The following is a 27,810-nucleotide window of genomic DNA, read 5'->3' as shown; positions in this document are numbered from 1 at the left end:
TAGCACTTAGTAGGTGTTCTATAAAGTATTTGTCATGTGAATGAATGAATGAACTATATGAGGTTGGAAGTTAACTGGCCCTTGCACTACAGGAGAGCTCCACGGGATGGATTCCTTTATTTATTTGCTCATGGTTTTATCCCCAGTACCTGGGATTTGAGAAAGTTAAAAAATTATTTTCACCCTGACAAAAAGAGGTGGAGCCAGTATTCAAATATGGGTTTTATTTGACTCCAAAGTTCACACATAGGGCCATAGCAGGCCCAGAGGGAAGAGTCAAGTATGTTTACGAGTAAAGGAAGATGGATAGGGGACAAAACTGGAGTAGGGATTAGAGTGTTTTCACCAAGTCCCCAAAGTCTTGCTTTATCATTCTGACAATTAATTCAGCCAGGGTGAGGGAAAAGATGTCAATTTCTCCCTTGCATAAACCTTTGCAGAGCTGCTGCAAAAGAACTTTCCTTCAGGCTGAGTGGCAGCCCCTGCTCCCCCAGGCCCCATATTATCATTCCATCTTGACCTCAGAGGAAAGCAAAAGAAGTCAGCTCCACCCCAAGCCGTTATCTTGCTGAATCTGCCCCATCTCTCATAACAGAGGTGTGCCTGAGCCTGATCATACAGAAGAGGAAATTGAGCTGAGAACTTAGGTAACTAGTCCAAGGCCACATACATAGTAAGAGGCCTGATTAAGATTTAACCCTGAGGGCTGGGGTTGTGGCTCAGTGGTAGAGCACTCACCTAGCACGTGTGAGGCCCTGGGTTCGATCCTCAGCACCATATATAAATAAATAAAATAAAGGTATTGTGTCCAACTACAACTAAAAAATAAATACTAAAAAAAAAAAAAAAAAAGATTTATCCCTGAGATTTGAATCCCAAATCCATATCCCACCCCCTATTGTGCCATACTTCTGAGATCTACTGGATGCCTCCTCAAAAATTATCCCTCCCCATATCATTATGGCGGGCTCCTTGCTGGTAAGCTGGTACTGGGGCATGTGGGTCAAAGTGCCTAACAGTAGTTTGCCTGGAGGGCAGTGCCCAAATCCTGGTCCTGGCATCTATGGCTCTTTGCAATCTGCAGCCACACTGTCTGTCCAGCTCTGCCTCCCACAGGACCTATACTGTCCCTTTCACTCCTTTAGCTCCTTCTTACTTATCTTGCATTTCAGGACATTGCCAGCAGCCTCATTTTCCCCATCCAGGAATGTCCCCTTTTCTCTGTGCATCTAAAAGTGACTCTTCCTTCAGGATCCAGTCCCTAGAAAACACCTGAATACTGGCTACCTCTGCTGGAGTCTCCCTGCTCATCATGAACAATGATACATAATAACAGTCTGTATTTAATTTAGGACTCACCCCATGCCAGGCACTATACACTAAGTGCTTTAAACCTACTTATTTCCCCACAAAACCTTACGTTATTGTTATTATTTTCCCTATTTTATCAAATGGGAATACTACAACACAGAGAGGTCAAGTAACTTGTTCAAGATAACACAACTACTAACAACTTCCTTATTGCCTCCAGGCTCAAAATAAAGTCCAAGAGAATCCCATGAGGCTCTTTGGCTCTCTCTTGCCCCTGTAGTTTGTACTTTGCAGGAACCCATCTCCCCCCACCCACACTTAAAGCTGCAGCCTACTGAACTATTTATAGTTTCCAGAAGTCACCAAGCTTTCTCACTGCTCCCTGCCTCTTTGTGCATGCTGTTCCCTCTGCCAGGGTCCCAGTTCTATGAAGTCTCCCCACTTGCCTTCCCTTCTTTTCTGTTTCCTGTGGACCTTGAACAAGCACCTCTCCACTTTTATCGATTAGTTCTATGTGACGACCCATTGGCCTATGGGCCTGTCTCCACTCAACTAAGAACGCCTAACAGTACTGAAGCGGTGTCATTAGTGGACTCCAGAGCAGGGCCTGTCATACTGTCAGCGTCAGGAAATGTTTGTGAATGAATGAGCGCTTACTGCTGCGAGTGAGGTTCACTCTTTACAGACACACCCGAAGAGAGGGAAGCAGGCCCGGCTTCAGCAGCAAGGGAGCTTCGTCTAGAGAGGACTGCGAGGCTGCTCCAAAACGAGATGGTGGGCCCTCGGGGAGAACACTTCGGGATACTTCACGCCAGAAGGCGGGTGGGGGCAGGGCGTGGACGCGGACACACCCCCCGCAGTCCTCCCGGAGCCCAGGAGGGGGCGCTGTCCCGCAGGCCCACGCCCCGCTGCGCGCCGGGCAGGCCCCCTCGCGCAGGCGCGCTGCGGCGGGCNCCTTGGTAGCGGCATTCGGAAGCGGAACTCTACCGGGGCCGCGCCGGCTACATTGTTTCCTCCCCCTGACTCCCTCCCGCCCCCTTCCCCCGCCTTTCTTCCCTCTCGGACCGGGGCCTTGCGGCTGTCCCCCTGCCTCTGTCAGGCCGTCCTTCCTCCCCCTTTTTTAGCATCCGTACCTCTTTGTATCGCACCCCCTGGGGACCCCCAGGCCCCTCCCCTCCCCCTTGGCCGCATGGACCGTCCTGCAGGCCGCTGATGCCGCCCGTGTCGAGGTGGCCCGGACCGCAGTGCCCTGAGAAAGGTGAGTGCTTGGCAGCCCGGGAGGAGCTGGGCGTCGGGTGTCCCCAGCCTCTCTTACCACCGCGGTCGCGTCCACTCCCATCCCCCACCTCCTTCACCCTCTCCTCCACGGGTTCGAATTCTCCCGGGAGTCTCTGTCAGAATCTTGCTGGGAAGGAGCCACCAGGGAGGTACGCTCAGCAGCCCAGCAGACTTCTTTGAGGTCTGTCCGAGTTCCCCCAGTGTGGAGCTCAGAGTAGGAGGTGTCTAGAGATCCAGGGCCCAGGAGAATAAGCCTGACTCCTGAGAGTTAGCCCTTTCCTGCCCAGGACCTCCTTGCAGATGCTCTGGTCCACTTGATTCTGACCCCTTCCTCCATTCCTACACTAAGGTACTCTGGCTCCAGACAGCCTAGGGCCCAGCCACCTCCCTTGAACTATGCTTGAAGCCCAGGTCCTGGGACTGAACCTGTCACCTTCTGCCTCTGGGAAGATCAGGCCTAAGCCAAGGGACCTCTGACCCCTGGGTGGAGAAACTGGGCAGGGCTTCTGTCTGGGGTGGAGGTAACACTGGGTAATAATAGCCTCATGCTCCCACCTCCTGGCACCCTGGAATGCCCATTCTCCCAGGTTCCTCTGGGCCCAGATGTTAAGAAGGGGTGTGTCCATCAACCAGATCTTTGGAACTTAACTAGGATTTCTCTTCACTGCCCATTTTGAAGACCAGGAACTTAGCCCAAAGGTGGGAAGGTAACTACTCCAGTCCTCTGGTGGAGGGAAGCCAGCTGTCTTTCACCTTCAGTTCTGCAAAGCTGGACTGCTATGGGTGGGAGGAAACCAGACTCAGTGCATTGAGTCTGGCACTGTTACCTATCAAGGATGCAGGCCCCCTCCCTGGCCTAGGAGGGATCTTGTAGGATGAGCACGTGTTCCACTGCAGAGGACTAGAGAGGGCTTCCGGCCCCAGTTTTGTCTAGGTCTGGGCTCAGACAGCATCAGAACTACCCATAATATTTTTCCTTAATGTCCGAGCCTTGGTCCTACTGACAGGGGATGTGGTGAATGTGTGGGGTCACCTGTGTAGTATGGCACAGAATTCTGCTGGCACTGAGTTCAAACAGTCTTGTGGTCAGTCCTGACCCAGCCCTCCCTACATGTTTGGCCTAGCAGGCACAGGAACACACCAAATTCAGATGGATAAGGTGAGATCTCTGTCTCCACTGGCAGCACCCTGTCAGGCATGGAAGCATCAGCTGAGTGAGGATACCACCAGGGCCCATTTCTAACACCTGTACCATAGGTGTTCCAGTGTCTTTCTTGGTGTGGTCACAGCAGGAATGGGGCAAAGGCAGCAGGAGTGAGCTTGGCTTTATAGCAAGATCCTCTGGTTCCCTGGAGAAGGCTGAGCCATGTCTGGGCCACCTTGGAGTCACCTGCAGTTTTGTCCTACTTGAGGTCCCCTACTCTTGATTTAGGTTTTTCTTTTTTCTTCCCTCTCTTGTTTCCCTGACAAACATAGCAGAAGGGGCCCAGATGTTCTGAGCCTGTGAGGCTGTACTCACATAGCCTCACACCCAGTCCTGACTTCCTTTCCATCCTGAGGAGCTGGGGCTGGGACCTAATATCTGACATAGTTGGTTGCTTCTTTACCAACTGTGAACTGCAAGGGTGCGGCCCAGGATCCCCAAAGGCCTTTGTAGAAAGGAGCCTAACACAGGCTGACATATGTGCAGGGAGTTGTTTTTTTTTTTTAAATCTGAGCTCGGTTCTTTCCTCCTGCTCAGAAGTGGCTGCTCTTTTCCCTGCACTGGGTCAGGGCAAAGACCAGAAGATGAGTCCTTTCATTGCTGCAGGGGCACTTGGCCCCATGAGGCTGAGCCACATGGAGCAAGTATTGGAGAGAGGGCAGAGTTCAGCCTCCCTCAAAATAGTACCTTGTGATTGTGTGACCTACATGGCCTAATGGGATGGAACTATCTGGGTCCAGTTCTGGACTCCATCTTTTGAGGGATTTCGAACCTTAACAAGTAGCCCTCAAAAAACAGAACAGAGGCATTGAGTCTGGGAAAGAAGGTAGGGACAGATCCTCCTGTGTCTGAGAGGCTGTCCCAGGTGGAAAAAGCTGTCCCATGGTAGAAATGTCCTTAGACACCTGGGCCAGAACTGGGGCCAGGTGGGACCTAAGGGAGCAAATATGAGCTTTTTGGAAGAAAACTATGTACATACTAATTTTCTTAATTTAGAAAGTAACAAAATGGCTGCAAAAAACTTAGAAAACAAAGTTACCCACTATTTCTTTACTAGACAGTGACTTCTAGCATTTTGGAGTCCCTGCCAGTTTTTTCCTGATTTTCTTCCTTCGTCACTGTTTTCACTGGAGCACTGGAGAGTGGGTGCCGTGACACCTTCAATTCAGTACTGAGTGTATGGGCATTTTCTTATGGTGCTTCACAGTCTAAGTAACTGCCTAAATAGCTACAGAATATTCTAAGTAGCTCTGCCACAACAGCTTCACTCATCCCCTCTTACTGAGCACGCACTTCCCATCTGTTGCTGTTGTGGGGGTTGTTACTATGAGCCCCAAAAGCAGTCAGCAGAGAGCAGGCAACTTGGCACTCAAGCCACGTGGGTACCAGGCCTAGCCATGCCACTTAGGCCAGAATGAAGGGTTGGAAAGTCACTACCCTCTGAACCAGAGTTCCTTTGTATAAATAACAGGAATGGTGATGTATGCTTTAAAGGAAAGTGTGAGAAGTGTGAACTTGTTAACTGAGGAACTAGAAAATGCCTGGCATATCCTCTCTCCTCTCCCTCTGTAGATAGAGGTTGTCATTGAGGGGATTGCCCACTGCAGGCTGGCTCAAATGGAGGAAGACACCTGAGCCATGGGCCCAGCAGGGAGATGTTCCTGCCCAGACCTCTGAAACCCACCTCCTCCCTCCAGGTAGTCCTCCAGGCTGTTCCAGCCTACACAGGGCTGCAGCTTCTGAGCTCCCACCAGCCCTACCAGGAAGTGGGAAGCACAGGCCTCTCCTGACTGACTTCCCTGAACCTGGCTCCATAGGCTGCATGATGCAGCCTGAAATGCCCATTGGTTATAGACTACACAGGTCAGAGGCATTTTGATAGAAGCAGATAGAGAATCCCGTTTTTTTCTACAGGGAGACTGAGGCCCAGAGGCAGAGGTTCTATGAGGTTCCAGGATACTATGGCCAGTGTGCTGCTCCGCCTCCCTGCCACCCCCAGCTCCCATGGTAGAAATGCCATTGCTATGTGATTGGCTGGCTCAGGGCATGGGCTGGCCCTGGGAAGATGGGCTGCTGGTTGATGTCCAGGGTCTGACCCCACCCATTTCCCTTCCGGTCTGCCAGTGTCAGAGCTGAGTGGAGGAGGCCTCTTGCCTTCCAGCTTCTGCAAGTATGGCCCAGTCCTGCATTCTCTTGTAGAAATAGAGGTCTCCTTAGCCTGAGCTTAGGCAGGGCATCCTGAGCCCCAACCCAGGGACAGCCAGGCCAGCTTCAGCTTCCCACCTTTCCCAGTGACCTGGCAGGGGAAGAAAGCTGAGGGGTAGGGTAGGGGGTATTCTAGAGCCTTCCAGCTCTAGAATGTTCCTTGGCAGGTGTTGCCCAGGTCTAACCTGAGTTTGTGCCATTGTGACAAACCTTGCTTCCCCTTATTCTGCTTCCATGCAGACTTGAAAAACTGGGAGTGTCCTCCAGGGGCCACCCTGTGGACAGTAGGAGCAAACTCTCAATTTGGCACTCCCTGGGTCCAAGAGACTATAGCCCCAGATGACTCTAAGGTGTCCCAGGGCTAACCTAGGCAAGGAGTCCTCCCTGAGGTGGCCCATTCAGTGCAGAGGTCCCTCAGGCTTGTGACCTCGGACTCTGGCTGCCAGACTTCTTCCTCCTGCCTGGTCTTGGTACAGGGGAAGTGGGCATTACAGTTGCCCTCCTGTCCCACAGTTTGGGCTGGGATGAGGTCACAGGGTGGAGCCTCCCCAAGATGCTGGCCTGACTAGAGTGAGCCCTTTGGGTGTTTCTCAGTTTCCCCCACCCTTGGTTGAGGACAGGATGGGTGGAGGATCAGGCTGCCCCCCACGCCCGGCAGGGAGCACTGGCTCTCCCTCCTCCTCCCCTCTGGGTCCCTTCATCCAAGGACTGGAAATAGAATCCGCTAAGTAATGATTAAAGTCAAATTCAGACCTAAAAATAAAGAGCTGGTGAAGGAAGAGCTGGTGTGCTCCCTGTGTGGCTGAGGGAGAAACAAGCAGGGAGGGAGACTGGCTTTTTGTAGCTGAGCCCCTGTTCCCTGTGGTCAGGAGTGCTCCATGAATTGGGGGTGCTCTCTTATCAGGCATGATGCAGCCTGCAGTGCCCATCGGTTATAGACTGCTTGGATCAGAGGCATTTTGATAGAAGCAGATAGAGAATCCTGTTTGTTCTACTGGGAGACTGAGGCCCAGAGGCTGAAGTGGTTTGACTGGGAGCTCCCCTCCACAGGCCCCAGGGCTGGAGGCCCCACGGCCCAGCCCGCCCTTCCTCCCGCTCAGTTTCTCTTCCTGGTTCTGAGGCGCTGTGATGAGGATAGCTTCTCTTCACACACTTGCTGTGTACACCCTCCAACCGCAGCTTCCCGCCGCCCCTCCCCTCCCCTCTGTGGTCTATAACAAGCAAAAGAGGGGCTATTGTGCGCCCCCGTGCCTGTCTTGCTCTCTGCATGGTTGGAAGCCTTGTGGGTGGGTGAAACTGGGTGTCTTCTCACCCTTGTCCATGTTGGCTGCTGCTTTTCAGCCCTGCCCAGCCTGCCACTGGTCCTCACTCAGCCTTGTGCATCTATAGCCTTTGCTGTCCACACTGCCAGAAGATGGGGTGGGAGGTGCCAGGCTCTGCTGCTTGGCATAGAGGAGCCAGGCTCAGAGGAGTCCATCAGGAGAGGCCTGTGCTTCCCACTTCCTGGCAGGGCTGGTGGGAGCTCAGAAGCTGGGACCCTGGGTGGGCTGGAACAGCCTGGAGGACTTCCTGGAGGGAGGGAATAGGCACGTGAAAATCAAGAATCACTTGAAGACAGGCATGGTGGGGGCAGAGGTTCTTGTTTGGAGCTTCTTTCTCACAGGGGCTGCTGGCTTCTCTTGCTGAACCAGCCCTTGGCCTCTTCCTACCTCTACTTCCTAGAATAAGAGGGCCAAGTGCTAGGCAGATCCCCTTTACCCCAGTGCCCCCAATCTGTCCATTTTTAGGGTGTTATCTATCCTGCCTCAGGAAAGTTGAAAGAAAAGTCTCCTGACCAAGGTTCAGACAGATCTGAGCTCAAGTCTGTTCTAGCCTTTGGAAGCTAGGTGGCCCCCAGTGGGTAACCCTTATCAGAGCTTGTTTCTGCTTCTATCTAACAAGGATCAACAGTACTTGACTGTGAGTGTTTTTGTTTGTTTGTTTGTTTGTTTGTTTTTCCTTTAGGATTAAATAACCAACACAGATCCCTGAACCCAGTTGAACCAGTAGGCTGTACCTGCATGCTTTCATTTTTGCAGTCCATCCTGCAGGGGAGTGTTGACAGCCTCCTTTCCCCTCACGTGGGTGGTAAGCTATGTGTCCTTGTGTTAGCCCCAATAGCTTTGCCTTCCCAGCTGTGTTCTGTAGGTCCCAGTTTGGAAATAGGAAGACCAGAACTCTGAGGGCCAAAGTTTTAGACAGCTCATGGGCCTCTACCCTCAGTCTTCCCTCCTTTACCATGACTGAGAGACTTTGAAATGATGGACAAGGGCAATCCATAACTTTGAAGGGTTTGTGGAAGGTTAGTGCTGGGAAGCTGCATGTAAATGTAAGCAAATAAAGATGCAAAGACCACAGCCTGCACTAAGAGGGTTGTAGGGGAGCAGGGGCCTGGGTTATGGCCCTGGGGAGGCCCAGAGTCCCGGTTGCCCAGTGCATGTAGGTAATTAGGCTTCTGAGCGGTAATTAGAAACCTTTCTGGGCCAGGAGTGGCAGCCTCTAGCCGCAGTGGTGCCTGGGGGAGGAGGCTCCCCATTAGCCTCCTCTAACCCAGCCCCCACTGCTCCCAAACCGCTAGACAGGATTTCCGGTCCCACCAAGCCATTGGGGACAGGAAAAAAGCCAGTGAGTTGCTGTAATTTGGTTTTTAACATTTTTCAGTCATTAAACTCACCGCTTTCCTTAGGTTGGGGTACTGAAGGCTAAAGGGAGCCTCAGAGGTGAGGGTAGGACAGCATGTACTGGAGCCAAAGGAGGCCATCCTTTTACTCCCTTCCGACTCCCAGGGAACTTTAGGCATTTCCAAAGGTCTTGTGCCTGATCCTACTGCTCCCTGCCCCTCCCCCCCCCCCAAGACATCTCTGCAGTGAGTGTACCTGCCCAGGCTTTCTGGGATCACTAGGAAACCTCTAGCCCCACCACCTGGTGTGTGGCCAGGGGATATAAGTGCTGTCAGCCTGGGTGCCTTATGCAGAACCAGGGGTGGGGCTGATTTTATTGCTGCCAAACCAGCCCAACTGCTGGCCTGGGGTGGGGGAGCCCCACCCTCCTCAGGTGCTCTGCCCTTTCCAGGGGGGCGTGCCCAAGTCTGAAACTTAATTCTGCCTGTGTCTGCTCTGTGACCTGTTGGAAACTTGGGGGATGAGCTCAAAGCCTCCTTGGGCCTTCAGTCTTGATTAACTCCCTCCATACTGCAGTTGGAATCTTAACCTTGCCCTGTTCTAGGGCATCCCTCCAATCCTCTCCCTCTTACTTTCCCCTGAGATCCTTCCAGCTCCAGCTCCCTTCCTCCTTTCCACTTTTCCTCTTAGATTTTTTCCTGGATGGCCCCTGTCCTTCCTCAGTTTTGTTGTTGTTTTTTAAACAGCACAGAGATGGAACCCAGGGCCTGGGGCATTCTAAGCAGGTGTTCTGCCACTTGAGTTACATCCTGTCCTCAATCTTTTGAGGCTCTGAGCACACTAAGTCATGGTTGACCATTCTGTAGTCAGACAGAAGCCAGGTCTGTATTCTTTTGGGGTCTCCTGCACCTAGCCCTGGGATGGGCACAGAGGAAAAGCTCATGAATTGATTTCCAGGGGCAGGACCTTTTGGGCCCTTTCTTCCTCCTGCCCATCCTGGCCCACCAAATATGACACTGGACAGAGGAAGGCCCCTGAGCTATTGGTTCAAAAGAGCAAAAGGCAAGGTAGAACCTTCCTGTTGCTTCCAGTGGTTGCCCCCATCCTTGCAAGGTCTAGCAATTATGTATTCAGTTGTATTATTCAGCTATCATATATTCAGTCTCAAGACCAGAGTCTCTAGGGGCCATGGCCTCAAGTCCCCCCAGGTCTCTAGTACACTTCCCTTTTCAGTGGGTATTTTTAGCTGGGTGTAAACAGTTACTGAAGCTCCCACGCCCCATTAAGCAGTGGAGTTTTGATGAGGGGGCAGGGCAGGGGCCCCTTAACTTACCCTGATCATCGGCATGTGTCTGGCTTTGGGGGTCTACAGCTGCCTCCAGGGCAGGGAAAGGGCAGCCAGGGAGTTTCTGGGCTCCCAATTTCCTTTCCGTCCCCCCTCCCTGATAGCCTAGGCTCCCAAGAAAGGCCTGCCTGAGGCTGTGGCCACTGACCTCAGTGCTTGGGCACAATGCCCAGCCTGTTCCCAGGACCCTAGCACAAGGGCTGCTGGGAGCAGGGTTTAGGGCAGAAAGTCAGAGTGAAGCGTTGGTCCTGCCACATCCCAAGCCCCCTTTCCTCCAACCCTGTGGGAGTGGGGGTGACAGCTGCTGTCCCTTTGGGGTTAAATATAGTTTTCCAGTTACAGGACCTCAGTGTGGCACAGCCAGTCTGGTTTCTCCCTTTTGTTCGTTCTTCATTCATTCAGCACTCCTTTACTGAGCAGGCACTCTGGGCCCAGCCCATGTTGGGGATGCAGTTATGAGTCAGAACTAACTTTCCCCCTGCAGAGCTCCTAGTACGCCCTAAACCACAGGCCATGGCCAGTGAGGTTCTCGCTGCATTGCTAGAATGTGAGACCCTGGAGGCAGGCAGCCAGCATAGCTGGGAAACCAAGGAAGACTCTTGGCAGAGGTGGTTTTCAGAAAGTGACATTTTCAATTTTATTTTTAGGGGGAAGGCAATAGGTGCATATATTTTAAAAAATAAATAAATAAAAGCAGCCAAAAAACCCCAAAATATCAAATATGAGTAAAAAGAAAGTATTCCTTGAATTTGATCCTACTCTCCCATCCCATCTCTGAGGCAACCTCTGTTATTTTTTTCCTGTGTCTTTCCAAAGATAACCTAGACATACCTGAGTCTATGGATATGTTGTATGTCTTCAAAAACAACTCATACAGGTGGTGCATGCCTGTAATCCTAGCGATTTGGGAGGCGGAGACAAGGAGGATCACAAGTTTGAAGCCAATTTCAGAAACTTATCGAGACTCTTGTCTCAAATTAAAAAAAAAAAAAAAAAAAGCGGGGTGCTGTTGCACATGCCTGTAATCCCTGCAGCTTGGGGGACTGAGGCAGGAGAATCAAGAGTTCAAAGCCAGCCTTAGCAACTTAGCAAGGCCCTAAGCAACTCAGCAAGACCCTATCTCTAGAAAAAAATGTAAAAAGTTTGGGGATGTAGCTCAGTGGTTAAGCACCCCTAGTTGATCCCTGGTATCACACACACCAAAATAATAATAATAATTAAAAAATAGAAAGGGCTTGGGATGTAGCTCAGTGGTAGACTGCTTTGGGGTTCAATCCCTAGTACTGCCTGCAAAAAAAGAAAGAAAGAAAAACACATCTACTCATGGTGTACAACAGATGATCTGTACCCGGTTGTATTCCGTAGCCTTTTTCTTTCTTTTTTTTTTTTTTTTGTGTGTGTGTTTTAAACCACCAAAAGTTGAAATAATAGCCAGGAATGGTGTTTCCCACCTATAATCCCAGCTACTGGGGAGGCTGAGGCAGTAGAATTTCAAGTTCAAGGCCAGCCTGTGCAACTTAGCAAGACTCTGTCTCAAAAATTAAAAAGGACTGGAGGTGGGGAATGTAGAGCAGTGGTAGAGCACTTACCTGGCATGCACAGAGCCAATAGTACATACACATGCAGAGTTGAAATGAATACTCATAAATCCTTCACTCAGATCTGCCAGTTCTTGACATTTTCCTGAATTGTCTTATCTCTTTTATCTATATAAATACATACGAAAATGCATTTTTTTTGCTGAGTTTAGTGCTGCATGTATCATGTTTTTCCTGAGAACCTATGTATCTTTTACATAATTACACTTAGGAAAGTTGACATTAATTCCATATTAACTTACTATTCCTATTTCCCAATTGTCCTCAAATGATTTTTTTTTTTTTTTTCGGTACTAGGGATTGAACCCAGGGGCACTTAACCACTGTGCCACATTTTCAGCCCTTTTTATTTTTTGAAATGGGTCTCTCTTAAGTTGCTTAGGGCCCCGCTAAGTTGTTGAAGCAGGTTTGAATTCATGATCTTCCTGACTCAGCCTCCCAAGCTACTGGGATTCCAGGCATGTGCCACTGTGCCCAGCTCAGACGATTATTCCTAGTTTGTTTTTTTTTTTCTCCCTGATCCAGAATCCAATTCAGGATCACTCATTAAATCTTGTTATGTTTGTTTAGTGTCCAATTTTTTTAAAATACTTTTTTAGATGTTGATGGACTTTTATTTTATTCATTTATTTATATGCTGTGCTGAAAATCAAACGCAGTGCCTCACACTTGCTAGGCAAGCACTCTACCACCAAGCCAAAATCCCAGCCTCTAGTGTCCAATTTAACTAAAACATCATCCTAACCTTTTTGTTGCTGTTTTTTGATTTCGGGGTATTCTTGGTTTTGTTTTATGTTTTATAACATTGGCCTTGAGAGTTTGAACTGGTTTGAACTGGTTGTTTTGGATTTGTTTTATGTTTTATAACATTGGCCTTGAGAGTTTGTTTTATGTTTTATAACATTGGCCTTGAGAGTTTGAACTGGTTGTTTTGGATTTGTTGAATTGCTTTCCTCATTCAAATCAAGCTGAACAGCACTGGCAGGAATACCACATAGGTTGAGACTGGGTTCTCAATGCATCACAGGAGGACACACTTGGTGTCTGTTTGTCTCCTTATTGATGGTGCTCAACTTCATATGATTCCTTGGTTGAGGTGTTTGTCAGCTCTCCCTACTGTTAAGATTCTCTTTCCCCTTTCTGATTAATCCAGAGGGTAATGCTTAGAAGCTTTAGTGACACTTGGGCTGGTGTTTTTCCATTTTATTTTCTGTATCATGGGAAATCTTCCTAATCCTCACCTAGAGATAAGTTCTGATTCCACTATGGCTGAAGATGCTGTTCCCTCTCTGGAATTTGATTTGTTTATTCAGTCCCCCATTAATGGGCATAAAGTCTTTCTTCCCATCTCTTGCTACTAGGAACAGTAGTTCTACTACATTTTAGGGGGGCATGTGCACAGCAGAAGCATTCCCCTGCCGCACCCCCAAGGTTGAATGGATGTTCTCTAGGTGAAGAGAGAGGGAGCAGGGAAGGAATGGCAAGGAAGGGAGGTGGGAAGAATGTAGGTAATAGCCAGTGGGAAATAAGTCTGGCCAAAGTACTGGGAGCTAGCAAGTCCCAGAAAGGTCAAGTGACTCCCCAGGTCACACAGCAGTTGGTGGCAGAGGCATGTCCAGGACTCAGAGCGCCTGACTCCCTGGACAGTGTTCTGCAGATAATCTTATGAAGGACCCTTCTTTGTCCTTGACGCAGGCTGGATTGTGGAGGCCTAAGATTGCATTCATCTCTCTCAGCCACTGTCTCTCATGACTCAGGCCTAGAAGGGAAGGGGTTCACTTCCTGGGGATCCCTTAAGGAGGAGGCCCCAGCCTGGGTACTATAGGGGACTGCTGAGCCATCCTGGGCTCAGGATCTCACCAGGGAAGAGCCTCCCAGAAGGGCCAGCAACTCCACTCCTCTGAGCAGCCCTTGGAACTGTAGGTTCTCACTGAGAATTACAGAGGAAATGGGTCCCAGAGGCACAGCTAGTAGAGTAAAGGTAATGGGTTTGGCTCCTCTCTGAGTCTAGAGCTTCTGATTTTCAAAGCCCCACCCCTCTAGACGGCCCACCCTGGACACTCCTGAGCTTGCCCCTTCCTCTGAGCACTAATGTCTTAGACTCTTATGGCTGCTTCTCTCCCCCACACTGCTCTGCGCTGACCCAGCCTCATGGTTCCCAGTCCAACGGCAACTCCTGGGGGCATAGTGTGGGCACATAAGACAAGGGGTCTTAGGTGCCAGGAGGACTGCGGAGCAGATCAGGAGTCTGGAATAGGACTCCAGAAGCTCACTCAAGGTGTGACGACCCCTGGCAAGGCCTCATGCCCCTCTGGGCCTCACTTGAAGTCCTCATCTGTAAAATGGAGATAATAATAGCCTGTCTCTCAGAGTTATTAGGATTGGGTGAACAATGATGTGCCAAGGACAGGGCCTGGCACTGGATAAGTGCTCAGAAAACAGGACCTGTTATTATTTTTATTATTATCATTGAGGCAGCAGGGAGGTGGCAGCAGCAGCTGCAGGCTGGGAAGGAGTGTTTGCAAACTGACAGCTGGAAGGGTGACTAACAGGGCAACAGCCTCCGCGCCCTCCTGTGGTGGCAGCCGGTTTTGAGTTTGGGGAAGCTGGGGGAGGTGTGGGGATGTGGAATACTGGCAGGGCCTTCTGGCTAAAAGGACCTGAAGGTTGGGGACCAAGCCAACCACAGTGGAACCCCAACTCAAGCTTGGAATGTCATTCCTAACTAGCTTTGTGATCTTAGGCAAGTTGTTCACTCTCTGGAGCCTCAGTTTCCTAGTCTGTAAAATGGGAGTAAGGAGAGCTCACAGCTCCCTGTAGCATGCATCTTGTTGGGCCCAAGTGCAGGTTCCTGTACTCGTGGTGGCTCAGTCATGTGAATGTGGCTGTGGAAATCCAAGCTCATCCTCCATGGGCCTCAGTGCCCCTGAATAGACAGCAGAGGTTGACAGGCTGACTCTGGATGTGGGAAGGGCTGTGTGTTCTGCAGAGATGAGGAGCAGGGCATGCTAAACAAGTTCGGGGTCTCATTGCACTTCCTCCACAACCTGCTTGCATGGGGCCTCTGTGCTCCACTTAAGGAAGAGGGATGTTCAGAAGGGTTGAGTCATTCACCCTGAGTTGCATGGCAGAGCAAGGTTTGAAATCCAGATCTGCCTGACTGTGTAGAGCCAGGAGTATGGCCTAGAAGTGGTCATTTTCCCTGGTTCCTTTCTCCTCAGCTTCTGCTGGGCTCCAGGATTAAGGATCCAAACCTCCCTAGGCCACATTGCCCTCAGAATCCATCCCCTGTTTCATACAGTAGATTAGAAGCCCCCCTGCAACCTGCAAGGTTTATGTCAGGCCCAAACCTTCGATACAGCAGAGACAAGGCTGGGCTTTGGAAGTTTGGGGTCATGGAGTTCCAGGTGAAGCCTGTCCTGCCTTTCTTCCTCATTGACTTCCATCCTAGCCAGTTTCTCAGGCTATGCCTGTCTCCTCCCTACACCAACACCCTTGCTCTGGCTGCCACACCAATTTCTCTCTGGGGTACCTTCTCTGACCTTCCCTCTGTTTTTGTAAACCCTCCAGTCTTCAGGGCTCAGCTCAGTACTCCCCAAACACACCTCTGCACTGAAATGTTCTCTCCCACTATCTGATTGGAGGCAGTTGATCATGTTTGTTACCATCAGCCCAGCTGCTGAACCCCTCCATCCCATCAAAATAAGCATGATGACAAGGTTCATGGAGAAGTCTCTGTCCCAATGAAAATGTGGCCACAGAGTTGCCTCTGGACTGTGTTTGGGAAGGTGGTGGTGGTGGAAGGAGTCAGGCACAGGTGTGCAGATAAGGTTTGCTTGCTGCTCTTGGAATGTGGGGTTGGTTGGGGTAGTCCTTGGGGTGGTTCAGCTTCGTTGAAGTAAACACAACCAAGAAGTTCTCCAGTCATAAGGGTGAAGTTCAGTGAATTGCCACAGAGTGCACCCACTCCATGACTGGGTTCAAATGTTTCATATAACCATCACCCAGAGGTTCCCTCTTGCCCCTTCCAGTCTTCCTCAAAGGGTGGTCATCTGACAGTATGAATTGGTTTGGCCAGATTTTGAGCTTCATACAAATGGAATCACATAGTATGTGTTTTTCTGTTTCTGGCTTCTTGGTTTGTGTTATGTTTAGGAATTCATCAAGGCTGTTTTGTAGCTGAAGTGTATTGTGCTTGTCCCTGTACAGTGTCTCCTCTTGTAACCATTTTATTCTCTGGGCACCTGAGCCCATCCCAATCTGTGATTTACTACAAAATATTCATCTGAGTGAGCCTGTGCCTGTCCTGGTGGACATGTGCCTTGTTTTTTTCTTGGTATGTACCCAGAAGGGGGCTCTATACACCAGGGCAAGCTTTTGTAGAGGAATCTGGTAGGCCCACAGAACCACACGGGACTTTCCCAGGTGACACAGCACCTTCTGAGTCTCACAAAGCTGTCCTGGGCTTCCTTTCTCTCCAGGCCAGCTGCTGCCCCAAGCTTGGGACTGTTGGGCAGTTGGCTCTAGTGCTGCTGACTCTCCAAGCCTCCTTTGCTCCCCTTGGTCATTCCAATGGACCTCTAAGGCCCCCTGTGTACTTAGGGTTGATGGCTGCCTCTGATCCTGGGAGACTTCATGCTCCTGCCTCAGTCTGGAGAAAACAGCCCTGCCCCCACATTCCAGCTCTTGGAAGCCTTGGCACCTGATCAACTCCTTTTGGGGAAGGAGTCAAGTCAATCCCAGTATGGGTAGAGGCCATCTCTTCTTACCCCTCCTCAATCTTCATCTTTCTCCCCACAGCTCTAATGGTACCAAGTGACAGTTCAGCCTTCCTGTGACACGGAGACGCCAGATCTCCTGAGAAGATGTCAGCAATACAGGTACCGGAGGTGCAGATTTCAGGCATTTCTGCGTCCCTGTCACCCCCCAGGGGTGCTCAGTAAAAGAGCAGGGGGAGCTTAGATGAGCCTGCCTTCATTATTCCCACCCTCTGTCCCAACCCAGGCTTTCAGTAAAGTAAAATTCCAGCACCCACTGTCAAGACACAGGGCCTCAAGATAAGAGCACAGGTCTGGGGTGGTAAGGAAGGGACCCAGAGTTCTCAGGAAAGAGACACATCACCCAGGCTCATGAGTTAAACTGAGAGTCTGTGACATCAAAGGCATGCAGGCAGGTGGGTGGAGAGGAGGCCCAGGATGCCTCTACCCACCTGTCACCTGCCCTTCAGGCCGCCTGGCCATCCGGTACAGAATGTATTGCCAAGTACAACTTCCACGGCACTGCTGAACAGGACCTTCCCTTCTGCAAAGGAGATGTGCTCACCATTGTGGCTGTCACCAAGGTACTCAGGGACCTTATGACCACCTCACCTTCCCACCTCTGGGACTTCCTTCTGGGTTTGGTTCACTTGCAGGGGAGGGTGGACCTGAGGATGTATCTGGGCTACCCTCTCACCAGGACCCCAACTGGTACAAGGCCAAGAACAAGGTGGGCCGTGAAGGCATCATCCCAGCCAACTATGTCCAGAAGCGGGAGGGCGTGAAGGCAGGCACCAAACTCAGCCTCATGCCGTGAGTACCACAGGATGGGGACAGGGTAAAAGAGGAAGTGGGCGTGGTCCTTCCAGAAGAGCATCAGAGGAAAGCCTGGGGCCAGAGTAAGGGACTTGTATGTAGGTCCAAGAGGAGGGACAAGACATCAGGCCAGACCTCACAGAGGGAGGAGCAGGAGGGGTTTGACAAGGACAGAAGAAAAAAGAGACATGAAGCAGATAAGGACCTTGGTAGCCTGGCTGAGCGAGTGGGAGCTCCAGGAACAGAGGAAGCACTTTCAGAAAGCAGAGCATTAGGCACCAGGGTGGTCAGTACCCTTGGGCCACTGTGACCCCTGGCCACACCACTCCCCAGCTGGTTCCATGGCAAGATCACACGGGAGCAGGCTGAGCGGCTTCTATACCCACCGGAGACAGGCCTGTTCCTGGTGCGGGAAAGTACCAACTACCCCGGGGACTACACACTGTGCGTGAGCTGTGACGGCAAGGTGGAGCACTACCGCATCATGTACCATGCCAGCAAACTCAGCATTGACGAAGAAGTGTACTTCGAGAACTTAATGCAGCTGGTGGAGGTGAGGGTGGGAGGGTACCTGTAGGTGGCCTCACCATCCCCACATATACCCCAAACTTATCTGTGGATACTGACACACAACCCTAGATTCTAGCTCTAGTCCTACCTGCTTCTTCTGGTGGGCTAACCCAGACATGTTGGCGATCTCTAAGCCCCTGTTTTCCTCACACTTTGGTGGAGCACCTGCTGCATGCCAGGACTGACCTCTGATCCTATAATCCTCCCCTAAGGAAGGTGGCATTATCCCCGTTTTGTGTACTAAGACATAAAGGTTCAAAGCAATTAAGGGCCCCCAGCTATATATTGGAGGTTCTAGGACTGGAGTCCGAGTCTCTTTCATCCTAGAACTCCCTTCCCTCCATTTGCATAACCACATGCCCAGATGTATATATGTAAACAGGAGCCCTACACCTTGATGGTCAGGTGCCTCTAGCTTCCCCTGCATGGACATGCTCACAGGTTCTTGCAGCTTCCAAGACCAGCTCTTTCAGATCTAGCCCAGCCACACCTGGCATCCAGTAGCTGCCGGTGGCTTCCCAGATGCCTCCAGACTCACTTTGCTGTCTTGGCAAAGGAAGGTGGGGTCCTGAGCACACCTGGCTAGAGGTTGGCATTAGGACCAAACCAGAGTTTGCCCTCTACCTCAGGATTCTGGTGAGCCTGAGTGGTAGCAACAGCCAGCTGTCTGTCCAGCAGCTGGGTGTAGGGTGGCATGGGAAATGGACAGACATTCCTGCCCTGCCAGAAATGGGGAGCCCTCCCTATGCAAATAGTTCCAGGAGGGTGGGGTCAGCCTCTGCTGCCCTCTGGTGGTCAGGCCTGAGCAGTGCATACTAGCTGAGAGGACATGGGGCCCATTGGAGGCTGACCTAAGCACCTGCCCTCCTCTCCCCAGCACTACACCACTGATGCAGATGGACTCTGCACACGCCTCATCAAACCAAAGGTCATGGAGGGCACAGTGGCAGCCCAGGATGAATTTTACCGCAGTGAGTGCATCTACCCCCAAACCTACTCACCTGCCTCCCCACCCCCAGGCCTCTGGCTCTGCCCCCATTCTGGAGGCCTAAAGACCACAAGTCTAGAGACAGTCCAGTCTGTCTGTCCCATCAGGGGCTGATCTTTGGCCTGTCCAGCATCCACACCCTCACTGACCCCTCCCACAGGTGGCTGGGCACTGAACATGAAGGAGCTGAAGCTGCTGCAGACCATTGGGAAGGGAGAGTTTGGAGGTGAGCTGGAGGGTCTAGGAGCCTGGGAAGAGCTGGGAGTGGGGATGTCTGGGGAGTCCAGGAACAGCCCTCAATTCTTCTCCCTCCAGATGTAATGCTGGGTGATTACCGGGGGAACAAAGTTGCTGTCAAGTGCATTAAGAATGATGCCACCGCCCAGGCCTTCCTGGCCGAAGCCTCTGTCATGACGTGAGTTGGGTGGAGGCAGGGGGAGGCTGCCCACAGGCAAGGGGGGGGCGGGGCAGGTTCCAAAGGCTCCAACCACCCTGTCCTGCCCCAGGCAACTTCGGCACAGCAACCTGGTACAGCTTCTCGGTGTAATTGTAGAGGAGAAGGGCGGGCTCTACATTGTCACTGAGTACATGGCCAAGGTGAGCACCTGCCCAAATCCTGGCTGGATCTACCTCCTTGACTCCCCCTGCCCCCACCCCAACTGAGCTTTGAAATCACTAGGGCTGGACTTTTGTCCTAGCCCATCATTTGCTGACCATGACTTTGAAGAGTTCAGGTTACCTCTCCAAGCCAGTTTCCTCATCTGTGAAATGAAGATGATAATAATAAAGCCTACCTCAGAGATTCTGTGAGGGTTGAGGGATAATGCTGACATGGTGTCCAGCAGCAGTGTCCCGCTCCTTCCCTCTTCCTACTCCCCTGGTGTTGCCATTTACCTAGCCCTCAAGCCCACTGTCCAGAGGGCTACAGGGCAAATCTGACCTGAGGGGCTGATCTTGTCTGTCTTGCCCCCAGGGCAGCCTGGTGGACTACCTGAGGTCTCGGGGTAGGTCGGTGCTGGGCGGAGACTGTCTCCTGAAGTTCTCACTGTGAGTGAAGCAGTCCCTGGGGTTGGGGTGAGGGTTCTAGGAAGACCCCCCAACCTGCTGTGGGAGCCCTGATCTGAGGGGCCATGTGACTGGCCTGCCCCCCAGAGACGTCTGTGAGGCCATGGAATACCTAGAGGGCAACAACTTTGTGCACCGGGACCTGGCTGCCAGAAATGTGCTGGTGTCTGAGGACAATGTGGCCAAGGTCAGCGACTTCGGCCTCACCAAGGAGGCCTCCAGCACCCAGGACACAGGCAAACTGCCAGTCAAGTGGACAGCCCCCGAGGCTCTGAGAGAGAAGGTGGGACCAGCCTTCCCCTGGGTCCTAAGCTGTGGTGGGCTAGGATTCTGTGTCACCCACCACCCCTAGATTCTCGGGATCTGACATTTCTTCTCCCATCCACATATCAGAAATTCTCCACCAAGTCTGACGTGTGGAGCTTTGGAATCCTTCTCTGGGAAATCTACTCCTTTGGGCGAGTGCCTTACCCAAGAATTGTGAGTCTGGGCGCTAGGGCCTAGTGCATGGCTGGGACTGATAGAATGGCAGGGGTGTGTCATCCCACTGGGTCTGAGGTATTGCTGAAAGGGGGGGTCCCTGAAGAGGGATGCCAGGTAGGAGTCCTCTATGTGGTCAGGCACTACACTAATACGTACCACTCATCTTCCCACAGCCCCTGAAGGACGTTGTCCCTCGGGTGGAAAAGGGCTATAAGATGGACGCCCCAGATGGCTGCCCACCCGCAGTCTATGAGGTTATGAAGAACTGCTGGCATCTGGATGCCACCACGCGGCCCTCCTTCCTCCAGCTTCGAGAGCAGCTTGAACACATCAAAGCCCATGAGCTGCACCTGTGACCTCTGCTTCCACCCAGGTCATGGGCCTGTGGGGACTGAACCTGGAAGAACACAGACCTGGTGCCCCTGCTGCTCGCTGGGCCCAAACCTGAACTGAGCCCCAGTGGGCTGGCAGGCTTCTTTCCTCTGCCCAGCCTGTCCCCTCTGGCCCCCAGGCACCCCACCTAAGCCTGGCACCTTCTCTCATGGACCCACCTGTAGGCTTGGGGTGCCTGCCCACTGCAGGGGCCAGGAAGGGAGGCGGCTGAGGAGTGGAGGCAGTGCCCCCATCACAGTCAGCCATCTCCTGGCCTCCCATCGCTCGCCTTCTTAGAGTTTTATTCCTTTACTTTTTTGAGATTTTTTTCCGTGTGTTTATTTTTTATTATTTTTCAAGATAAGGAGAAAGAAAGTACCCAGCAAATGGGCATTTTACAAGAAGTACGAATCTTATTTTTCCTGTCCTGCCCCCCCAGGGTGGGGGGGACTGGCCCCTTTCTAGGGACCCATGCCCCAGCCTCGTTCCCCATTCCGTGTTCTGTGTCCCGTGTCGCCTCGGTCGCCCGTGTTTGCGCTTGACCATGTTGCACTGTTTGCATGCGCCCGAGGCAGACGTCTGTCAGGGGCTTGGATTTCATGTGCCGCTGCCGCTCGCCTACCTGCCTTGTGAGATGGAATCGTAATAAACCACTCCATGAGGACACCGCCATCCAGCCTCGGCGCTTCCTCCGCCGAGCCTGCCTGTCCTGCCAGGTCGTCCCCCCATGCCATTTTGTCCATCCCTCTGTCTCTGTGAGTGGGGCTGGGGGGAAGCATGGCTGGGAGATGTAGCCTCTGCTTTGTGTCAGCTGCACGAGCGACTGTCCTGTGTCTGCTCATGGGGAAGCGCTCACTGTCCGCCCCTCCCCACCCAGCTGCCACCTGGCCCTGGCGCTGGGGGTGGGGGGGCTGTCCACAGGGTGTTGCCTGAAGGTCCTGGGCTGCCTCTCCTGCTGTGTTCAAGCCTTCAACACAAGGGGTGTGGACTGAGGGTGGGGGAGGGGCTAGGCCTGACCAGATGGGGAGGGGGTCCCTGTGGCAGGTGCATAGCTCGTGCCTAAAGATGCTAACCCTGGACCATGTTGGGGAAGGGGAGGTTCCAGCCTTTGGTGGTTCTCACGTTTCACCTACCATGTAATAGCTTTGCCCTGACCCCACCCTCACCTGCACCAACCCCTGTGCCTTACTGGACTTTGCAGGGGATGGAGATCCAGCCCTGTGTTCAGGGATCTTCCTTCCCTACTCCATGCAGGGCACACAGATAGGGAATGAAGACCAGCTATGGGCTTCTCTCCCTACACTTAGGTTGTCCAACAGAGCCTGGGAAGAAGGGAAGGCTTGATTCAATCCCTGAGGCAGATGGGGGGTTCCAGTTGTCGCAGCACTCCTGACCCTCCTCTCACCACAGCAAGACTGAAAAGCAGGGTGTTCTGACCTGTAGTGTGCCTGGAACTTGCTTCTCAGCCCTGCTGCACTTCCTTCCACTGCACTCTCTCCTTGCCGGTGCAGCAGCCTCATCACCTCCATCTTCTGCAAACACTGCCAGACTAATTTTTTTGAAAGTGGACCATTATTCATTCATTCAACAGCAAATATTTGCATATTGGCTGTGTGCTAGGCCTGGCATTCATCAGTGAGCAAAAGCAAACCCTGTGGAGTTCATGTTTGGAAAGACAAATAATCACACGTAGTAACAAACATCAGGGCTGTGAAAGAAACACCTAACATGGGAATCTTGAGATCAAGGAGTACTTCCTGGAAGACACATTTAAGATAAGAAGGATGAGCAAGAACACAGGTGGTGGTGAGCAGCACGCCAGGGAGAGAAGTTGAGACTCAAGGGGGTAGCTTGTTTGGAATATCCAAGAAAACGGGTGATGATTCTGTACAGATAGCCTGGGGCTGGGAGATGGGGTTGGAGAAGGGAATCTTTAGCCAGGATGTGGCTTTTACCGAGTCAACAGCCTTGGAAAGCCAATGACAGGCTATGAGCAGGATAGGAGAGTGACATGTCAGACTGTAGTTTTAAAATGATCACGCTTGGCTGGGTGTGGTGTCCTGTATTGTCAGCAATTTGGAATGTTGAGACAAGAGGACCACAGTTTGAGGCCAGCTGGGGTAACTTGGTGAGACCCTGTCTCAATACAAAGAATGGTGGGAGGTAGGTGGGCTCTAGAGAGATGTAAGGGGTAAAATTGAACAGACTTGGTAATGGATTCAGTATAAGGATGAAGAAGAGGGAGGTGCCATTAATGCCTGACTACCCCAATGACTGGATGCAGGCAGGGTATGTGCAGGGCACCTGTTAAGCAAGGGAACCAGGAGACTCGTGTTTAGGAGGGAGCATCAGGAGTTATGTTAAGGGTATGTTGAATTTTAAGTGTTGTTGAAACTGCCATGAGGCCAAATGTGATGACCCACATCTGTAATCCCAGTGACTCGGGAGGCTGAGACAGGAAGATGGCAAATTCCAGACCAGCCCCAGGAACTTAACAAGACTTGTCTCAAAATATAAAAAGGGCTGAGGATGTAACTCAATGGTTCAATCCCCAGTACCAAAAAAAAAAAAAGAAAAAGAAAAGAAACTGTTAAGCTGTTGAGTAAGTTGTTGGAACCCAGACACTAGAGGAAGAAATTTTGAGTTACTTTAGAGACCAGAGTGTGGCCCAACTGATGGGGTCCTGAGTGAAGGCAGGCCCAGACAGCTGGATGTTCCAACTCTTTTTCCACCTAGTAGCATGTCCTCATTCATTCATTACTCCTCTCTCAAACACACAGACTTGTTTTTTAGCTTGGCCCCTTTCTTCTCTCTCATCCTTCCCTTCAGGATTGAACCTGAAGCTATAGGCAAGTGTGAGGTCACTGTGGAAGGACACAGAAGGTCCAAGATCAATCCTTGAGGGACTCTTATCATTGAAAGAGCAAAATGAAGAAATTGGCTACATAGGTGCTGAGGAGGAAACAAGAAAGGGCTGCGTCACAGGCCAAGGGAGAGATCAGAGTGAGGCCACCAGGGTCCCTGCTTCCCAAGAGACATGGAAATGGAGGCCGAGTTGCCTGCTGAGTAACCACAAGGAAGTCATTGTTGGCCTTAGCAATATCTGTCTTTGGTAGGGACCTGTTCCAGATGGCAGTGGCTAGAAGGAACAAGCAATCTGAGGTCAAAAACTTTCTGAGGAATTTAACCATAATGGAGAGGAAGGAGAGCTTGAGAGTTAGAGGAATATGTGGAGTGGTTTTTATGAAGGCAAAGGCTTCAGCAGATTTGACTGCCAACCGGAAGGACATTGACTTTTGGGTCATGTCTAAATCCTGTAAGGGAAGCAGAAGATACAAAGGGGAGGAAATGGCAGTGGAACCCTCCTTACAGCAAGGAATGGGAGGCTGGACCCAGAGCACAGGGAGGGAGGGCCTGGGAGGGGAAAGGGACAGTCCCTCAGATATTGCAAAGTGGAAGAGAGTTCATGCAGTGGTGTACTGGTGAATGTTTAACAACCAAATCTAGGGCCAGGGGGTGGGGTGGGGAGCTCTTTATAGTGTTTATGATAATGGGATAAGTACTCTCCATGGCCAGTTTGAGCCTACCAACCTGACTTCACTAATGCAGGGGTGGGTGGAGATTTTCATAACTCTCACTAGCTAGTCCAAGTCAACTAGGGTCCAGAACCCTGTAATGGTGCTCATATGAAGGGACAGGGCCCAGCTGATAGGGTCCTGAGTGAAGGTAGGCCCAGGCAGCTGGATGTTCCAATTCTTTTCTCACCTGATAGCATGTCCTCATTCATTCATTACTCCTCTCTCAAACAGTCTCTCAGTCTCATTTTGTAGCTTGGCCTCTTCTCTCTCATCATTCCCTTCTGCTCTGTGCTGGCTGCCGGCTCAGTGTAGATGAGAAGACATCTTTAGGAGCTTGTGGACAAACGGGGAAAATTTCTTCTCCAGACTTTCAACTTGGTGCCCAGAAATCCAGTGGGGTGACACCTGCTCCCTGATACCAGCACCAGCTAGTGAGGCAGAGGCAAAGGGAGGTGCCAGGCAGCTTCTTGAACACTGGGAGGGCAGCAGGGACAACAAGGGCATTCCCGGCAAAAGAAGGGCAGTTTGGGGCAAAGCTGGTGAGGTGCTTTAGTATGACTGGGCTCAGGTGCCAAAGGGTGTGGTTTGGGAGCAAATGAAGCTGAAGAGGAAGCAGGGCCCAGACCCCAATTGGCTTAGCAGATCCAAAGAGAAGTTCAGGGCTGGGATTGTGGCTCAGCGGTAGAGCGCTCGCTCACCTAGCATGGTCGGGACCCGGGTTTGATCCTCAGCACCACATAAAAATAAAGGCATTGTGTTGTGTCCAAAGAGAAGTTCAACTGCATGCCAAGATGACCAGGAGCCACTGAAGGCTTTAGAACAGAGGAATGATATGGTCAGATCTGTATTTCAGGAAGATCACACTGGCCTGGAGGAGGTCTAGGTTGTGGGTGGAGATGAGCTGGTAGGGAGGCTGCAGCCAGGTTGGAGGGTGATTAATGGTGGCCCAGGCTGCAGAAACAGTGTGGAGAGGAAGATAAATTCAGCTGGTTTTTTTTTTTGGCTTGGCTTGGGGGGGGCTGGGGGTACTTGGAATTTAACCTAGGGTGCTTTTTCACATTTCTAGCCTTATTTATTTATTTATTTTTATTCTGAGACAGGGTCTCACTAATTTGCTTAGGGCCTCACTAAATTGCTGGGGCCGGTCTCAAACTTGTGATCCTTCTGCCTCAGCTTCCTGAGTGGCTGGGATTACAGTTGTGGTGGCCCACAAACCTGGCCCTGTTTGTTTTTTATTTTGAGACAGGGTCTTGCTAAATTACCAATATTGACCTTGAATTTGGGATTTTCCTGCTTCAGCCTTCTGAGTTTCTGGGGTTACAGGCTCAGGTGGCATTTTACTGAGTACTCAGTCTGATGGGTCTTTGATTTGTATTACCTCCTGAAACTCTCTAGAAAATCTTGGAAGTATATACTATTTTTCTTTATTTTTTGGTACCAGAGATTGATCACAGGTGCACTTAAACACTGAGCCACATCCCCAGTACTTTTAAAAAAAAATGTTTATTTTGAGAAAGGGTCTCACTAAGTTGCTTAAGACCTTGCTAAGTTGCTGGGGCTGGCTTTAAACTTGTGACCCACTTGCCTCAGTCTCTTGAGCTTCTGGGATTATAGTTGTGCACTACCACACCCAGCTCTGGTATATATTGTTATTGTTTTCACATTAGAGGCTCAGAGAGATTGAGGGACATGGTGACACAGTGTAAAAATGACAAGAGCGAACTTAAGAGCAATTCCTTTTTAAAAAAAATAATTTTTAAAATATTTATTTTTTAAGTTTTAGTGGAAACAATATCTTTATTTTATATTTTTGTGGTGCTGAAGATCAAACCCAGTGCCCCGTGCATGCCAGGCAAGTACTCTACCACTGAGCCACAACTCCAGCCCCCTGGGGCAATTCCTTTTACCCTCTTGCATAATAAGATGAGTGGTGAGACTAAAAGAAGCTGAGTAGGGAGGGGCTAGTGAAGAGGAATTTAGTTTGGACATGATGTTGGGAGAGTCTTAGTGACAATCAAGCAGAGATGTCCCCTGCAGAGAGAGAGATATTCTTTCAGGGCCTGTTGCTCCAGGGAGAGGCCATACTGGTAGTAGGGATTTGGGGATCAAGAACACAACAAAGGGGTCTGAGGTTGTAGCTCAGTGGTAGTGCACTTGCCTAGCACGTGTGAGGCACTGGGTTTAATTCTTAGCACCACATATAAATAAATAAATAAAAGTCCATTAACAACTGAAAAAAAAAAAAAAAAAAACCCACAGCAAAGTGCTGGAAGCTATGGGCCTAGATAGGCTGGGCCAGGGAGCATATAGAAAGTGAGGAGGGAAAGGAGCCCTGAGGAGCCCCAACTTAGGGAGCTAAGACAAAGCAGCTAAGGGAGCAGCCTAGGTAGGGGAGAAGCGGTTGAGAAAGGCAGGGGCCTCAGCACAGGGAAGGGAGGCCTCAACAATATAGGGGCATTGGGGTGGGGGACATGGGCAGGCTGCATGTTGCAGAGGTTGGGTTGAGAACAGCTCATTAGATCCAGAGAACAGGGCCCATTACTCAGGCCTTGCTAGAGCAATTCTCATGGAGCACAGGGCAGGAGCTGGAAGGACAGAGTAAGGACCAAGAAGAAAGAACAAGTTGGGATTCTCGTTTCCAAAGCTTTGCTGTAAAATCCAGGGGGAGAGCAAGCAAAAGTGTTGCGGGCTTAGTGTTGAGAAAGAACTTCCTTTAGCACATCCTAAAATTGTCCATTTACAACCATGACTTCAGTCAATTCCTAGAGCTTCAGGAACTGAGTCCTACAGAGAACTTACAAAGCATAGCAAAACTTTAGCTATGCAGGGCTGCAGGTGCAATTCAGAGGTAGAGTTCATGTCTAGCATGCATGTGGCCCTGGGCTCCAGCATGAAGGAAAAAAATTATGGTTCTTAGCTACTCAGGAGTCTAAGTGGCAGAATCACAAGTTCAAAGCCAGCTTAGGACAATTAGACCCTGCCTCAAAGTAAAATGGGCTGGGGAGATGGCTCGGTGGTAGAGGTAAAGCACTGCTTAGTATGTCCAAGGTCCTGGGTTTAATCCCCAGTACCACAAAAGGAAAAGAAGAAACAAAGAAAGAAAGAAACTTCAGCTATCCAGAATTCTTGGCTAATGAATCACTCTGGAAAATCAACCTTTATTTGAACAAAAATACTTGAGGGGCATGTGTGAGGCACTGGTCGATTCTCAGTACCACATATAAATAAATAAAATAAAGGTCCATTGACAACTAAAAGAAAAATTTTTAAAAAATACTCAAGGACTGGGGTTGTGGCTCAGTAGTAGAGTGCTTGCCTCACATGTGTGAGGCACTGGATTTGATTCTCAGCATCACATATAAATAAATGAATAAAATAAAGGATCATCAATAACTAAAGAAATATTAAAATACTCAAACTATAGGGTTTCCTTACCTTCTAAAAAAATTTTTTTAATCAATCACAGAAATAGTCAAAAAAAGTAGGCTCGGGGTGTAGTTCAGTGATAAAGTGAGTGCTTAGCATTTGTGAGGGCCTGCCTAGGTTCCATCACCAGCACCACAAAAAGAAATAGAAAGTA

At 50.6% G+C, this 27,810-nt stretch overlaps 1 protein-coding gene and 1 long non-coding RNA gene across 2 annotated transcripts; one reads left to right on the top strand and one right to left on the bottom strand.

The window, feature by feature from the left end:
• Positions 1-592: 592 nt before the first annotated feature.
• LOC125613294 lies at positions 593-8,309 on the bottom strand. Its single transcript, XR_007343805.1, has 3 exons — positions 8,020-8,309; positions 1,241-1,245; positions 593-603 (listed from the first exon to the last, which is right to left on the bottom strand). It is a non-coding gene; the product is annotated as an uncharacterized LOC125613294 (long non-coding RNA).
• Positions 2,151-21,056, top strand: Csk (C-terminal Src kinase). The gene is made up of 13 exons (XM_015480422.2): positions 2,151-2,569; positions 16,402-16,481; positions 16,829-16,942; positions 17,059-17,171; positions 17,508-17,727; positions 18,622-18,715; positions 18,893-18,958; positions 19,048-19,147; positions 19,239-19,329; positions 19,706-19,779; positions 19,885-20,080; positions 20,191-20,277; positions 20,454-21,056. The coding sequence occupies exons 2-13, from the start codon at positions 16,467-16,469 to the stop codon at positions 20,634-20,636; spliced, it is 1,353 nt and encodes a 450-aa protein (XP_015335908.1). The 5' UTR covers positions 2,151-2,569; positions 16,402-16,466; the 3' UTR covers positions 20,637-21,056.
• Positions 21,057-27,810: the final 6,754 nt, after the last annotated feature.

This window comes from Marmota marmota, unplaced genomic scaffold (genome assembly GCF_001458135.2).
Source record: "Marmota marmota marmota unplaced genomic scaffold, marMar, whole genome shotgun sequence".
NCBI classification, from domain to species: Eukaryota; Metazoa; Chordata; class Mammalia; order Rodentia; family Sciuridae; genus Marmota; species Marmota marmota.
Note: the sequence above shows the minus strand (reverse complement) of the source record. Positions and strands in the feature narration are given on the sequence as shown.

What these genes read in the sequence shown, in the direction of transcription:
- Csk (XM_015480422.2), top strand. An exon ending in ACCAAACTCAGCCTCATGCC is followed by an intron (nt 17,172 to 17,507) that starts GTGAGTACCACA and finishes ACCACTCCCCAG; the next exon opens with CTGGTTCCATGGCAAGATCA. An exon ending in GCCGAAGCCTCTGTCATGAC is followed by an intron (nt 19,148 to 19,238) that starts GTGAGTTGGGTG and finishes GTCCTGCCCCAG; the next exon opens with GCAACTTCGGCACAGCAACC.